Raw genomic sequence first — 17,556 nt, forward strand, 5'->3', positions numbered from 1 at the left:
TGGTGAAAAAAAGAATTGTTTATTATATCCTATTATTGTATATCTTTTTTTATGATTATACCATGAATATGTAATGTAAATATGTCCGATTACGGATTGATAAGTATGCTGTGTGAGATAGCAACCTAATGTATTTAGGCAGCATATATGAATAAAGTATTTCTCTCTAAAACCTTGAACAGTTATTTTTTCTGTAAATATCTTAAGATGTTTTTTTTTTACTTTACCTATATTTTCAAGAAAACCATTGATCTTAGTTGAATTTGTTCTGTACATCAATCAATGTAGAACGAATAGTTCTGGAGATATTCCACAAAATAAGAAACATTGCCAAAACGTTTTGAAAAAAATAAGTTGGTCAAATTTTGAAGAGAACAATTTTAGACAGTAATATTTAAAAAAAGAGTGTGGTGGTACCGTGGTAAGGCACTATGCTGCTAACTCCAAGGACTCAGGTTCAAATCTGGTTGAGCAGAAAATTATTTTCTGTTATACTATAGTCGTGGGTTCTGGTGGCCTCAGAGGTCCTCCCAGTCTCATAAATAAAATCCCAGTATCATAAATCTACCAGTCGAGCGCAATTCTGACCAAATCACCTCCTTTCACAACCATTGGTCTAGTAATAGTACTGCTCCCTTAACCCTTCACGGTTTGTAGTAGTACAGATTTTAATTTTAGTATTAAAAAGAACCCCCTTTGTTCTCAAATTTTAACTACCTTAAAGTGGAGTAGGATATTATTTTATGTAAGGTGCATAGTTTTGGATTTATTTAGTCAAGATTTTTAAAAAAATGCAATCATTTTACAGTATTTGAAAAATGGTGCTTAAAAAGATAGTCTATGGAACAAATTTAATACAATTCTTACAGCTAACTATGTACCTCATAAATATTAGAGATTAGATTAGAGATTTCTTCTTGAATGTTCATTAAACATATACAAGCATAATGTTTGGGCCGTTTATTTCTGAATAAAATGTTTTTCATCAACCTAGGTTAAACATTCCTAAGCAATCTATGTTAATATAAGCAAGAAACTACATGGTTTTTAAAAACAGAAATGGATGCCACTGGAGCTATGTAAAAGATAAACAATTAAAATCGTTATTTCTGTACTATGAATTAATATAGAAAAAATAAAATAAAAATCATAACATTACAAAATGGTCAAAGAATTTTTTTTCTAGACCATTTCAAGAGGAGGGACTCAAAAACATAGGTGACACTTTGTTACCTGCCCATATTTGATATAAGGAGGAAGGAGGGGTAATCCTGCCAACAAATAAATATTTGTGATTTTCGAGTTTTAATTAATTGAAAAATTTTTCGCAACCTTCAGATTATTTAATCTGATTAATTAATTAATTAATTTAACGATAGATTAAGATTGTTTATTTTAAAATCCTATCGATTTGGTATAGATACACCTTTTTAAATCTTGTTAATTAACTTTAGCTGTTTATTTTTTATTTAACATAGCACCAATATACCTAGGTAATTAAATTAAAAAGTTTTTGATAAAATTCTAGAACTAAAGTTAAATTTATAGGCTATGTAATGCTATTTCTCTAAATTTTGATCATCTGCAACCTTCATTGATGATATTTACCTATCCTTTCATTTAGCCTATCTTTATTTTGTGTCTTTTTATTATGCAAATCGAATGTTACAGACGACATAAGTCAAAGACCACAGTTTGTTGATTTGTACAAGTCTTGGATTTGTGGCAAGTAGCAAACGTGAAGATCAAGCATTAAACATGGAGTTGCCAAAGTGACGCCTGAACTCCCTCCGCTACAGCGGCTTCCTGTCATACACAGCACCTGTGAGATATTCACCATGAAAATTAATAAACTGTTAAATCCTTGTGATGAAGTAGTCTGTTCGGCATCTGATTTCCCACGGGTGACACAATGTTTCAGGACTAATAGCTGTACGATTTTTCAAGGGATCTGGGATTTTTTTTTTACTTGTATATATAATAGGAGGAATTGCAATTGGCAAGCGGCAAAAAATTGCCGTTGATATAAAAATCCCATTCGTACGAAGTTCTAAAGTTTTGTAAGAGGTACATTTTAAAAACGATATAGCACAAGCATGGGCGTTGGCAGGGTTCCGCCAAGGGGGGAGCAAACCTGAGCCCATTACACACCTGTGTATATAAATAGTCCACTTTTTAAATTTATATTACTCATAATCGCAATAAATTATTGAAAATCGAGCATGAACTTAATTATTGTACATCAATACTTACAATATATGTAAAAATATAAGGGGTCATGAAAAGGTTTGCTGTGAGAGCAACAGTCTTCTGGGATTGCTGGTGTAGGGATAGGGCGAGAGGGAGCAAGCGGTGCGATCACAACTCAGCAGAGCACAGCACCTCGAGCCTAAGTGAAGCTCCCAAATTTACATATTGCATTATTTTGTAAAAACAAATTGTCATTTTTATAGATTACTGATTTCTTTTCATAATACTTAGCAATATCTGTACAATGAATAATAAATAATAACAATGCAATGCACGAACCTATCTCAAGCAGACATGTACCGACCGCTTCTCGGTCACAGCCGCATGGATTAGGCCTATAAATAAGGGACTCTAAATCTTAGATCCACCTCCTTTCCTGGGTCTAGTCATGGCACAGGTGGCGTATCCACTACTTGAGATAGAGAAGTTTATTGCCAATCTATGTTCGCAAAAGTTGTTATTTTTGTACGCACACCTAAGACGATGGCCAATCTCGTCACCTTCTCTCCAGCAATCTTAGTCCGTCCGCTTCATCTCGGCAACCAAGATTGTAACCTAATCCTTAATGGTTACACTGGTCCGTCCGCTTCATCTCGGCAACCAGTGTAATTTCCCGGCTCTAGTCCGTCCGCTACGTCTCGGCAACTAGAGCTGTACCTAGCCTTATCAGCTTACTTGTCCGTCCGCTTCATCTCGGCAACTAGTAAGCTGGCTCCTATTATGACAGTTCTAGTCCGTCCGCTTCATCTCGGCAACTAGAACTGTTACTCTACCTCAGACTCTCTAACCTAGACCTCCTATACCTGTGTCAGTGTCCAGGGCTCATCCTCTTGCACGGCCATTCCTATCTTATTATTGAATACGCCTTGTCGTGGGCCTTCTGTAAAGAGATATCAGGCTGGAGAAATCGCCTAAGACCAGACAACCCCAACACCCCAACACGTTTATTTTCAACAAACATTCCGAGATAACTTATCTGACAAACTGTAAGTTCGTACGTTTGCAGAAAGAAATCATCAAATAAGTCCACTGTTTTCTTTCTTTTTTTTTCTAGGATCCCAAAAATCTAGGGAGGAGCCGCGGCTCGCCTCTGCCTACGCCCATGCGCACTAATTTTAAGAACTACTTTCTATCTCATTTAATACAGAAACATTTATAAAAGGGCGTCTACATGTTGACCAAGCCATGGCGAACTCAGACATACGCGAGCATGTGGATGGGTGGCTTGGCTTGGTTGGCCTAGGCTCGTTGCCGATCTGTCGAGAGTCGGTTTTTTGGACACAGATCAAAGGGGTTCGTGAGAGCGCTCTTCCTTGCGGTTCTGAAACTCTTACTAAATTGATAATTAAATTTATTATTTGACGAATTAGGCATTTTTTTTTTAACTTATAACTCCTAAACTATTTATCTTAGCTAATAAAATTAAGTTATAAAAACTAAACGACATTGAATTCCGCGTCGAAGGAATATGATAACTGAAATAATTTGTGGATCTTGGGAGGGGGGGTATTTGTTTTTGGGACCCTTGGCAATTTATGCTTCCCGAAAAGAAAATTTGCATGTGATCCCTGGTTATGGACTTAAGTTTCATGTTAATTTTAGTATCTTTGTTAGGACAGTTTATTTTGTCATATTCAATGCAGAGAGGTATGTACGTTTATGTTATACATATTTTGTTTCACTAATGGCCAGCGGCCGCACTGCCAGTCTATAACAGTGCGTGAGGTTCTATGGGTGTTGGTTAGCCATGGATGGAACTGGTAAGTGATTATTGTTTGTTTTCTTTGGCTTGAATAATATTTGTTAATAACTGTCCTCGCTATGTAACGGGGCACACAAATTATGGACCGATTTGAAAAGGTTTACTTCTTTTAATTTATAATATTAATCTGTTATTGAATAGTGAAGTGACCTATAACTGCAAGAACAACTCCGTTATTTTTTATTATTTTAATGGTCACTGATGGTTTATTGTTTGTAACTACCTTCATTGAAACAACTATGACTTTTAATCTGTTTAAGTACAAATTGGATGCATCAACCAATATTCTGTAAGTATTTTCCTTCCAATTTTGCATTTAGGCTTACTAATGGTGCTGTTTCCTTATAGAATAAAGTAATGTCCACTATTTAGAAAAGTCCTGAAACACCTTTTTGTTTTCGGTTCGAGGTATATTATACAGGATATAGTAACTATTTTTTCTTTTTTTTTCAAAAATGCCTTTTATTCCCTTTGTTGGTTATATGAAATATTATGAATATTTGGAACCGATTCTATTGCTTCATGCTAATAGTATTACTTCTGTTTTTTGTTTTTTTTATATTAACCAAAAAACCATAGATCCAAACTCATCAGTTGCTCCAAACCCTCGTTTTTTTTCTATTTTAATCTCTAGTGCATCCACCCTAATAGATACAAATGATTCTTGAAAATTATCAGGGAGAAAAATCTAAATGTACATGACTTCAAAATCTTTTGTACATTCAGTTATAAACTATGTTCTTTAACCATTGCCAGATTGTGTCGTTTAATGATTTAACATCGTGTCATATAATTTTTTTTATATATTCTTACTTTTCCAGGCATGAATAGCTTGGAATTTTCAATAAAAGAAGAAGTTATGGATGAAACTGAACCTAATGGTATGTTTTATTTTTTATTTGCTTTGTTTTTTTTTAAACTATTTACTAACCTATGATATAAATTTTATGTATATTTCTTATTTTCAAGGTATGAATAGCTTGGGAATTTCTATTAAAGAAGAAGTTCTGGATGAAACTGAACCTTATGGTATGTTTTGTTTTTTATTTTAGTTGAATGTCGTATATTGTCATCTGTGTTGTTTTTATAATTTTATTTTATTAATTCTTGAAGTTTTTATTGTGGAAGTTCTTTATTAATTGTTTAGTAAACCTAATAAATCATCAGTAAATTACCGACAATTAGTAATAACGTATTTTCACGTTAAATGAAATAGAAAGCTTTCAGTTTGAAGGTTTTACTTTGTTAGTGTTGTTTTATTGATATTACTAATTTTCTCTTGTTTTTTTCCTAAAATATCTTCTATCTCCTTAGTTGATGTTATAAAATGTTTTGATTATTTGGAACAAAGTCTTTTGGTACATGCCCAACGTTTTACCTTTGTTTTTTAAAATTTAAAACCAAAAGCTTTGAATTCATATTCTTCTGTTGTTCCAAACTTATATATTTTTTAAATTTTAATCTCAACTGCATGCTACTAATTCATCTACCATAATTATCACAAATAATTTTTGAACGTTATTAGAGAATAAATTCTAAGCGACTTCAGGATCTTTTCTATTATTGTGACCTAGGTTACTGAAAATTATTTTTTGTCGATATTTAGCCAACTCCTGTCTTTTCTCTCCAAAGAAAAAAAAAAAAAAGACGTTCCTATATTGTTAAATTGAATTTTATAACTATTTACTATCCTATGATACAAATTTTTTATATATTCTTTCTTTTACAGATATGAATAGCTTAGGAATTTCTAGAAAAGAAGAAGTTACTGATGAAACTGAAACTAATGGTATGTTTTATTTTTTAGTTGAATATTGTATGTTGTCATCTGTATCGTTATTGATAATTGGTTAGTAAACTGAAAAAAATTATTCATAAATTACTGATAATTAGTATAATATTTTCACAGAAAGCTTTCAGTTTGAAGGTTTTACTTTGTTAGTGTTATGCTTTTCTGTGTAGTTAGGTTTAGCATCTTTTAGAAGTAACTTTTGATGGTGATGGAACGCCATGTTCGGTAAACCTAATGAAAATAACTTTGACTACTACCAAAAATTAAAATTTAAACTTAATCATGTATCTATAGAAATCTTTGTTCATTGTTATAATAAATTGTTCAAATAAATTTAAATTGGTGACAATATGTCTTGTTCACTTTCGATATATTTTTTTCATTAAAGTTATTTGGGCACACTTATATATGTTATTCATTTAATAATAATAATTTATATTCTATTTTAAATAAAAATAACCAAATGCTAATTAATCTACTTCTTTTTTTAAATACTTTTTGATAAATTAACTTTGTTTTAAAAACATCAATTGAATGGATTCTCAAAGAATAGATTGAATCATTTTATAAGATCAACCTTCAATATATTTCAACGGTTCTAATATTATGTTTATTGATACAGTTAAAACAAAAATACTTCCGACTACAAGTTTTTATTAATTTTAAAACACATATAAAAATGATAAGATTAAATATGAATACAAATTATATCAATTTTTACTTATTAAATAATAATCTAATTATTGACATTTCTATTTTTTAATCATTTTAGCTATATTGTCATTTGATATCAGGAATATAGTAAAAAACATATCCTAATCATATAAGATATACAATTTTTTATATAATAGAAACAACTTAAAATTCAAATAGTAAAGTATTAATCTAATATAAATATTAAAATTACAAAAGGACTGTATGTAATTTTAAAGCAATTGACAGTTTTCTTAACTGTCAGTTGAGGAGTCTCTTGTTTGCAGATATTCTATTTGAAGTTGAGTTTGTTTCCTTCTTGAGCCTTCGTAATAAATTTTCACTTTACTATTTCATTTGACCTAGAGATGGGCAAAATTAGTTCTAGTTGAAACTAATAGCTAAATCTGTCATGGATACAATATTTATTTATCTATAGTTCATTCATGAATAATGGTCATATCCTTAGAAATTTTTTATTATTTTGTACCACTTTGTAGGGCTTCATCAGTGCTGTTCAAGATGATAGCTGAACAGAATATCGAAAGTCTTTTTTATTTTTGTATTATCACTTTGTATTAAATCTTTACGCTCAAAAATAATTGTTAATTAGTTTTAAATATTTAATTCACTTCATAAATGTAAAATATTAAGTTTTATAAGTTTGTATTTTTTGTGTATATCATTAAAAACAACTGTACGACAGTCTTTGTTGCGACATCTTAAGAAAACCTTTTATTCAGCAATTATTGAAATACTTAAATTTATGACTCTTAATATTCTTCAATGTTATTTATCAACAAAATACATTAAAATGCTTATTAATACATATAATAGCTCTATATTTCAAAGGAATTTTATCTAAATCTTACATAATTCTTAATATCATTGAGAAGAAGTGGTTGTAGCAAGAGTAAGAATTGGACATTCCAAATTAACTCACCTTCACTTAATCACAAAAGAGGACCAGCCTATATGCCAAACCTGTCATTCCCCATCATCAATAAAGCATATAATTGAAGAATGCCCATCATTTTTCGTCAAGCCTTCGAAAATAATAAAATTCCACGAACAAGAGAATTGGCCCTTTAAGGCTCGGAAGAATCCATAGACAAAATAATAAAATTTCTCAAAGAAACACAACTTTATACTAAAATATAATCCACCAATACCGACCAGTGTAAAAAGGAAATAGTCTACATTCAACTATAAGACAAGAAGATAGATGAAGTAAAAAGGGTGTAATAACCTAGATGTTGATCGCCCTGAATAAAAATCTAATCTAATCTTAATATCATTGAAACTTAAGGAATAAATCATAACTTTTAATATTTAAAATATAAACATTTTCTTTTATCATCAAAATATTTATTTATTCTTTATTATTGATATTAATTAACTTCTAAATTTTATTGTTCAACTTCCTATGTTTTTGTTTTGTTCATGCATACAGTTAGCATATTTTTATTTCATATTACTGTAGAAGTAAAATATCACTGCAACATATTAGTATACATATGACTTATAAGTTAATTTTTATATTGCATTTTTTCTTGGTTTTATATACTTCGAATTAACCAACTTAAATGTCATAGTTTGTATTTTTGTATTTTTTGTTATAAAAAACTTTTTCATTTTTTATAATTTTTCTTAATGCCAGCCCGTTTTCATAATATTAATTAGTAATATAATCTGTGAAATTATGGTATTAAGGTGTAACATCATAAGTATTAAGATATACTGAATTATTTGTAAATTAAATGATTATTGAATTTTGTTACAGTCCCGGCAATTGATATCAAAGAAGAGGAAAGACTGGACATTTACTGTGGTGAGTAAATTTTTAGATTCTTATTATTTAGTTTTAATTTTTTGAGGAAAATTCAAAATTGAACTTAGCTACATCAATGAGGCCGAGTAGTTAGGGGGAGAGTGCCAGGTTTGGAAAAGTGTGGGTTCAATTCCCAACTGAGTCTGTTAATATTTATCTCTCTAAATATTTATTGAATAAATTAGAGGATTATTTCCAAAGTATTGAATAACTGTTGCCACTGACATGATGTGATCTTTATTCTAGGTTACTTGGTCCCATGAGAATAACAATTTAGAATAATTTCAACAACTTTTGTCTGACTACATTACCTGATTGAATAATACTATTACAATATTTATGTAAATAAAATATGAACAAAAGATACATATTTATTCAAGCTTATATTGATGTTTATTATCTATAAGTTCCCAGAAGATTGATAATCAAGGAGATAGATATATAAATTGGTAATTGAAGGAAGTTAAGGTGTTCAAAATGAGGTAGCTCGAATAGCAAAGAATTTTTCAAAGGAGACAGTTCTATGGGAAGGGATATACAAATTGGTAGGTTGAGGTCTTGTGTTGAATAGATAGACTGATAGACTGAAAAGTAGGGTGAGGATCTCTATGATATAGGATTGTTTTTTGGTTATTAGGAATTGAAATATAAATGTGCCAAGAAGGTATAGTCTTCGGATACTATGATAGAGCCAGCTATGCTCAGAATAATGGTGAGAGCTATGAAACTGCGTGGGAATACCGTAGATGAATCTTATAATGGAGTTCATTAGTCTATAATCTCATTTCTTGTTCAGTGCATAGTCGTCCATGCAAAAGTTATGTGGCTATTCCATGTTAAGAACTGATCAAAGATGACTCCCAGGTTTTTTATTGTGTCTGAAACTGGATAGGTATGTTGTTGATGTATAATAATGGGGAATAAATTATAGTACAAGAGCTGGGAGGAAAAAAAGCAATTATTTCACCCCAATTTTTGAAAAAAACATTATTTAAAGGAGAGTAAATTTGCTGAAATACGAGCTATAATAGAGCTATTTACGTCCAATAGTTCCCGAGATATAGCTTTTTATAAAGCAACATTTCTTAAAAATCTACTGAAAGATTAGTAGTTAGTTAATTTATTTTGAGAAATCTATATCTCAGGTAGTATGTGACGTATATATGTCTATTAGCACTCAAATTAAAGCTAGTTTAACGTACTATAAAGTACTTTATGACCTTTACCTTCATAAGAATAGTAGTTTTCATAATATTTTCTAAAATAAATTAATTTATAGTTGTTCGGACAATAAGTTTGATTTATGAAAAACTTCATTTCTGAAACGATTGGACGACCAGATGTCTATCAGCCCTCAAATTAAAGCTAGTTAAATTTACTATAAAATAGTTTATACGTTTATCTTTGTATGAGTCATAGTTTTTATGATATTTGACATAATAAATTCACAAACTGTTAATTTCTAGTTGTTGTTATATAATGTTTAATTTTTAAAATAATATATATCTAGATCCATATATATGTCTGCCAGCACTCAAAATAAAGTAAATTTAACTTACTATAAAGTAGTTTATGACACTTATCTTCATAGGGATAGTAGTTTTTATGATATTCGCATATGAATATAAATTTGGCAAATGAAAATTTGTCTGAACCTACTATAAATCAATTTATTTTAGCAAATATCCTGAAAACTACTACTCCTACGACGGGAAAAGTATTAAACTACTTCATACCCCATTAAACTAGCTTTAATTTGAGTGCTAACAGATATATATTCGAAATAAATTCTCTAGCTACTGATCTTCAGTACATTCTGTACATTTTTATGAAATATTGCTTTTTAAAAAGCTATATCTTGAGAAATATTGAACATAAATAGCTCTATAAGGGCTTACAGTTTAGCAAATTTATTCTACTTTAAATGATATTCTCTTAAATTTTCTATTGTTGTTGGTAGTTTTAAATATATTAAGCTCCGAATGAAAAATTAATTATTTTTAACATTTTTAAAAAGCCGCCATTTTTTATTCCCCCTACGTATACTTGGCAGACTTATCAATTTTGATTAGTAATTATACATAGTTTTCATTAAAGTAATCAGAAATTGGGGTTGAAATAACTGACTTTTTTCTCCTCTTGGGCTCATTTACTATAAGAAAGGGTTTTGAACCAACAAGAATGGCCTTAGTATTTACTGGATTCAGGCTCAACTAGTTTTCCGAAGCCCAATGCTGTATGCTGTCAATGTCTGCATGGAGCTTACAGGATGCCTCGATCATGTCAGAAGGATGAAAAGACATATGTATTTGTAGGTAGTCGGCATACAAACGATATAGTAGTGCTATGTAACAGCTGGGCTAAAAAGTTCATTGGCTGACACATGCATGGCGTTACTAGTATTAAACCCATATGATTTTTAGTTTGCCCTAACCTTCAAAAGTTATGTTTATAAATTTGACAGCTGTCGGACTATTAGTTTTTGAGATATAGCATTTTGAGTGAAGCAACTTTTGTTAGTTTGGAAAAATGGAATTTTGTGTGTTAATAAAGCATTGCTTTGTGGGCACAAAAAAAATACTGTTGAAGCCAAGGCTTGGCTTGGACTGCACCAGGAAAATCAATCGTTGAGAAGTCGTTTGCTAAATTTAAACGAGGCGAAATTAATACTGAGGATGATACACGCAGTGGACGCCCCAAAGAAGCTGTTACCAACAAAAGCATCTAAGAAGTCCACAAAGTAATTTTGGATGACTGTAAAGTGAAGGTTGGTTAGGTTGGGATCTTGTGTTGAATAGATGGACTGATAAAAGTAGCGTGAGGATCTCTATGATATAGGATGGTATCTTGGTTATTAGGAATTAAAATATAAATGTGCCAAGAAGGTATAGTCTTCGGATACTATGATAGAGCCAGCTATGCTCAGAATAGTGGTGAGAGCTATGAAACTGCGTGGGAATACCGTAGATGAATCTTATAATGGAGTTCATTAGCCTATAGTCTCATTTCTTGTTCAGTGCATAGTCGTTCATGCACGAGTTATGTGGCTATTCCATGTTAAGAACTGATTAAAGGTGACTCCCAGGTTTTTTATTGTGTCTGAGACTGGATAGGTATGTTGTTGATGTATAATAATGGGGAATAAATTTTAAGCTTTTTAAAAAGCAACATTTCTTCAAAATCTACTGAAATATTAGTAGTTAGTTAATTTATTTTGAGAAATCTATATCTCAAGTAGTATGTGACGTATGGATGTCTATTAGCACTCAAATTAAAGCTAGTTTAACGTACTATAAAGTAGTTTATAACATTTATCTTTGTAGGAGTCGTAGTTCGTAGTGAAGTTGATAGAGATAGTTGAGACTCTATTGACTCTAAAAATATCAAAGGATTTTGTTGGATATATCGTGAATGAATATTAGAATATGTGAAAGCTCTGTGTAAAGTGGGTGCTGCACGAGCACACAATCAACCAAAAAAAACAACAACGAATTGATGATTCTGAGCAGTGTTTAGAGCTTTTCTATTGCAATAAACCAAAAGTTTTGCTTTGATATGTGGCAATGGATGAAACATGTCTGCATTATTTCACACCAGAGTCCAATTGACAGTCAGCCGAGTGGACTGCATGTGATGAACCAATTCCTATGCATTGCAAAATATTTTCTATGTTAGCCTACAAACTTTTCAGCCCAACTTTATATGTGTGAATTTACAGTTGAAAATATTTGTAGTAGAAGTGAATGACAATTAATAATTAAATCATGAATCTGTTATTTAATTTAAGGGCCTGAAGATGGATAAACAGCCAAAACCTCATAAAAGGTTGTTTAAATAGAGTTGATTGTTAATTAAATTATTATTATGTACTTTCATATTACAAGCTTTAGATTTTATTATACATTGTTATTTCACTTGAATCCTCTTGTTAAAAGTATTATTTACTTGTTGACAGGTGGCCATGTTCATGTTAAACAAGAAGAAGAGCTACTTGTTCCAGATGATGGTGAGAATTATTGTTATTATTATTGTAATCTTTGAGGGAGCAGTCTTAAGAATATTGTTCTACGTTTTGTTTTATTAATAATATTCTGTCTGACCTTTCTCGATTTGCACCTGTGATATTGTTGTGAGGTGTGCAGCAGTAGACCATAAAATGAGGCTAGGAAATTTTTGCTGTGTTGCCATATTGCTCGACTACCTCAGCCTTTGAATTATCAGTATGTGGCAATGTCGGTGTTCCCTTGTCGCCAGTTCTCCCAATCCAAAATGTTTCTTATCAAATTATTAAAATTAAAATTTTAAATATATGGTACGATATTATTGATTGTCCAGGTTGTAATAAAGAAAATATCTGTTCAAAAATAGTTAAAACTTTTTATTAAGAACCTATATTTTGACCCACATTGAAGGTCTTCATTTTGTGGCAAAAACTGCTATTGTGTGGAGAAAAATGCTATTTTCATGACAAAATAAAGTATATATTTCTTATATGTAAAAAGTTATAATTAATTTCATGAGCCTTAATTAAGATTTATAATTAATGATGAGGATTATAAAACTTTTTGAATTGCGTATTAATGCATAGCATATCAATGCATTATGTTCTTAAATAACATTTACTTAATCATTAATATATTTATATGAAATGGATATTTTAAATTTTTGGGCTATAAATGTAAATATTTGAATGATATTTGTTCAGACTGCACTTTAACAGTCTAGATAAAACAAATGGCCATGACTGTGCACTTAAACCAGCCATCTTCATGCCTACCTATCTTGGGCTACTGCTTTCCAGTTTGCTGCATGCAGCTCTTAGTATCTTTGTTGATTCTGTCTGTCCATTTGGTTTTTGGTCTCTTGCCAACTATACTGGCATTCATTGTTGTGTTAGGTGAGCCCCATGTCCTGTCCATCTTTGCCTTCATATTATAAGATATCGACTGACCAGTCTCTGCAAGCAATTCACTGTTAGTTCCTCTTCTCCTTGTCTTTAGGCTCTGATCCCAAATTGCTCCTGTAATTGTACCGAAGACTTTCCGTTCAAATTTCTTGATTCTGCTTTCTAGAATACCTGTTAGAGCCCAGGTCTTATGGTCATATATCACAGCTGACTTTATCATGGTATTTTATTCCATTTGCTGCAGATTTTTCAGGATTTCAGTATTCTTAACTAAGAGCAGAAGGCTCTGTTCATGTTTGTTATACACTGGTTAATCTCAGTCTGCTGATCATCTATTTTGGAGTTGAGGTATCTGAAAACAATTTGCCATCTGTTGTTTGGGTGAATGAAGACCATGTTTTTCGGATTGCAATCATGTACTTTGTTTTATCTTCATTTCCTTGCAAGGCGATTTCCTCTGTTTCTCTTGATGGAAATGCGAAATAAAAATAAAATAAAAATTTTTTTACTTATATATTGCTAGTAGAGGAAGTATCGTTTAGCCAAGCTTAACTGACTGAATTTTAGTTTTTAATTCCTGAGATAAGACAGACTAAGTTTTTTATAGTTTTCTAATTCAGAGTAGAAAAGTTTTGTTTTCAATTGAGGTAAACACCTTTTAGTATTCTGTATTTTCTCTCAAAATTTGTAAAGTTCTTTTCTTCTCTTTTCTGTAAAACACACCTATAGTTGTAACCAGTGAGGCTGGCAGTATGATAGTTGTTGCTGACCCCGATACATGATGCAGAGTACTAGTACATGTATTGTGTTTCATATCCTTTGAACCAGTGTCCATTTTAATATCACTTTTCCTTATTTTCGATAAGTGGTACAGGAGTCTGTATAATTAGCTGTAACTTGTAATCATTGTGAATCTTGACTGAGCTCCCAGTCAGTATATGAAATAATACATGTGTCAGATCTTTGTGATTGATTTTGAAGTCTTAACCTTCTAAACAGGACTGTCTTCTAATTGTGACACAGTAGCAGTAACATTTAGAGTAAAATAATAAGCATAACCTGATGTCATCTGCGGTTAATGTATTCTCTCATTGAATCTTAAAGAAACTTAATCTTTTGAAACTTTCTTATGAAGAACTTACTATTCTTAAGAACTTGGGATAATAAGCATTAATTAGGTAACCTTGATTGTTTTTTAATGTACCACCTATTTATTATTATTACACAATATTTTTATTTTTAATACACAACCTGGATCATCTTAGTTAAACATAGAGTCAATTATTCATTTATAATATTATATTGATTCATTTACAGATGCTCAAGACTTGCTCAATGAGACGTATCAGCTGAATGGAAAGATGGATTATAACTTTCCTGTAATGAATCATCTTACAAGTGAGAAGTCCCATCAGTGTACTTGTTGCGGCTACAAAACAAGCACACCTTTTGATTTAAGAAAACATGTAATGGCATGTAATTCAGTCAAAAAGCCCCATTTGGAATATAAATCAAATAAAAAAAAAATTACCCATTATACTGGTGAGAAGAGATATCAATGTGCTCACTGTCAATATAAAACAGTTCAAAAATATGTTTTAAGACAACATATAATGGCCCGTCATACTGGTGAGAAGCCTCATCAATGCCCTGATTGTGAATATAAAGCAGTTAAAATATGTAATTTAAACAGACACCGAATGGCCCGTCATAGTGATGAGAGGCCTCATCAATGTCCTCATTGTGAATATAAATCGGTTTTCCAAAGCAATGTGAAGAAACATATAATGGCACGTCATACTGGTGAGAAGCCTCATCAGTGTCCTCATTGTGAATACAGAACAGCTAGATTTGATAAAATAAAATCACATCTAAGATCTCATCATACTGGCGAGAAGCCTCATCAATGTCCTTATTGTGAATATAAAGCAGTTCTACAGGGCACTTTAAATAAACATATAATGGCACGTCATACTGGTGAAAAGCCTCATCAGTGTCCTCATTGTGAATATAAATCAGTTGGAAAAAGTGATTTAAACAAACACAGAATGGCCTGTCATACTGGTGAGAGACCTCATCAATGTCCTCGTTGTGAATATAAGTCAGTTAACCATGGCAATTTGATTAAACATATAATGTCCCGTCATACTGGTGAGAAGCCTCATCAATGTCCTCATTGTGAATATAAATCAGTATACCATGGAAATTTGAATAAACATATAATGGCACGTCATACTGGTGTGAAGCTTTATCTATGTTCACATTGTGAATATAAGACAGCTATATCTGATAGTTTTAGTAGACATATTAAGAGCTGTCAGTCAGTCAATTTGAATAAACATATAATGACGCATCATTCTTGTGAGAAGCCTTATCAATGTGCTCATTGTGAATATAAATCAGTTCACAAGCATCTTTTAAATAGACACATAATGGCCCGTCATACTGCTCAGAAGCCTCATCAATGTCCACATTGCGAGTACAAAACTGCTAGATCTGATAAAATTAAATTACATATAAGTACTCATCATACTGGTGAGAAGCCTCATCAATGTCCTTATTGTGAATATGGATCTGTTCAACTCAGCAATTTAAATAGACACATAAAGGCCCGTCATACTAGTCCTCATCAATGTCCAGATTGTGAATATAGATCAGTTGAACTTAGCAGTTTAATTAAACATATAATGGTACGTCATACTGGTGAGAAGCCTCATCAATGTCCTCATTGTGAATACAAATCAGTTGGAAAAAGTGATTTAAAGAAGCATATAATGGCCCGTCATACTGATGAAAGACCTCATCAATGCCCTCATTGTGAATATAAGACAGTTAATCATGGCAATTTGAATAAACATATTATGTCCCGTCATACTGGTGAGAAGCCTCATCAATGTCCCCATTGTGAATATAAATCAGTTTTCCAAAGTAATTTAAATAAACATATAATGGCATGTCATACTGAAGAAAAGCCTTATCAATGTTCACATTGTGAATATAAAACGGCTAGATCTGATAAATTAAAATCACATCTACATTCTCATCATACTGGCGAGAAGCCTCATCAATGTCCTCATTGCGAATATAAATCAGTTCAGCTTGGCACTTTAAATAAACATATAATGGCACGTCATACTGGTGAAAAGCCTCATCAATGTCCTCATTGTGAATATAAATCAGTTGGGAAAGGTGATTTAAACAAACACATAATGGCGCGGCATACTGGTCAGAAGCCTCACCAATGTCCTTATTGTGAATATAAAGCAGTTTATAATGGCAATTTAAATAAACATATAATGGCACGTCATACTAGTGAGAAGCTTCATGTATAAGTTTTCATTTTAATAGTGATTGGTGTCATTCGTTTTTAAATCACACTAAATTATTTTGTGTTTTTACTTTGTTAATTTTAGCAATTTAATTTATTTTTCCTTGACCTTAGTTTTAAGTTTTTAATTAAAGAATAATATCGAAAAAATACCTCGATAGGTTTTAAGTAATTTATTCAATATTCATTTTCTCCATTTCCTTGTCTTTAAGATTTTATAATTGTATATGCCTGTATTTTTTTTTTTTTTTTTTTTTTTTGTGACTAGCAATGTATAAATGTTCAGTTGTTGCTATTAAAGCTGTATCAAACCTAAAATTTGTTTTATATTGCCCTTTTCTTTAATTTAATGTTGATCCTATTAATTTTTCAGAAATTAATAATAGTAACGTTCGAAATATCAATATATATTTTTCATATCAAAACTATTGATACAATATATATCAATCTTTCTCTTGCATATTTGAACCCCCCCCCCCTATTCTGGCCCCACCTCATATTCTAGTAAAATTTTACATCTTATCTATCTTCAAATTAGGTTTTTTTATTTTTTATATGCTGTATATGATGAATGATGACAGACTGGAACATTTTGAAATTTTCAACAAAACACTAAATTTTGTTTTGTTTTTTAGTTTCTCTTATTAATAATGGGCTACATTTTCCAAAAAAAAAAATAAATAAGGCCATATTTGTTTCTATTTGATCAGCAATCTCCAAGATTTAAACAAAGTTTGGAGATTGTTCCCTTTATGAAGAAAATTTTTTTTTTTTTTTTGCAAAAGAAGTTTTACACGTTTTTAAACTATACTTGATTTTATCTGGACATACGGAGTTGAGCTTTGGGACTCCACTAAACCATCAAATTCCTCCAGAATCCAATCCTTACAGTCCAAAATCCTTAATGCTCCTTACTTTGTCACAAATCAAGTCATCCATCAGGATCTCAATATTCCATATGTTGCCGATTTGGCCAGAACCAGATACCATTCCT

General features: G+C 31.2%; 1 protein-coding gene across 2 annotated transcripts in view; it reads left to right on the forward strand.

Annotated features, from left to right (window-relative positions):
* Positions 1-16,872, forward strand: part of LOC106678780 (zinc finger protein 420-like) — a 53,484-nt gene extending 36,612 nt beyond the window's left edge. Inside the window, exons 1-7 of one of the 2 annotated variants that reach the window (XM_014417527.3) lie at positions 3,945-4,010; positions 4,834-4,893; positions 4,982-5,041; positions 5,742-5,801; positions 8,281-8,328; positions 12,284-12,334; positions 14,552-16,868. In XM_014417527.3, the coding sequence (XP_014273013.1) occupies positions 3,998-4,010; positions 4,834-4,893; positions 4,982-5,041; positions 5,742-5,801; positions 8,281-8,328; positions 12,284-12,334; positions 14,552-16,566 (2,307 nt within the window). In that variant the 5' untranslated portion in view covers positions 3,945-3,997 and the 3' untranslated portion in view covers positions 16,567-16,868. Of the gene's footprint in view, positions 1-3,944; positions 4,011-4,833; positions 4,894-4,981; positions 5,042-5,741; positions 5,802-8,280; positions 8,329-12,283; positions 12,335-14,551 lie in introns of those variants that run through there. The other variant, XM_067047385.1, reaches the window with a different exon arrangement.
* The last annotated feature ends 684 nt before the right edge of the window (positions 16,873-17,556 follow it).

Source organism: Halyomorpha halys, unplaced genomic scaffold, assembly GCF_000696795.3.
Source record: "Halyomorpha halys isolate HHAL.00 unplaced genomic scaffold, Hhal_1.1 Scaffold159.1, whole genome shotgun sequence".
Lineage (NCBI taxonomy): Eukaryota > Metazoa > Arthropoda > Insecta > Hemiptera > Pentatomidae > Halyomorpha > Halyomorpha halys.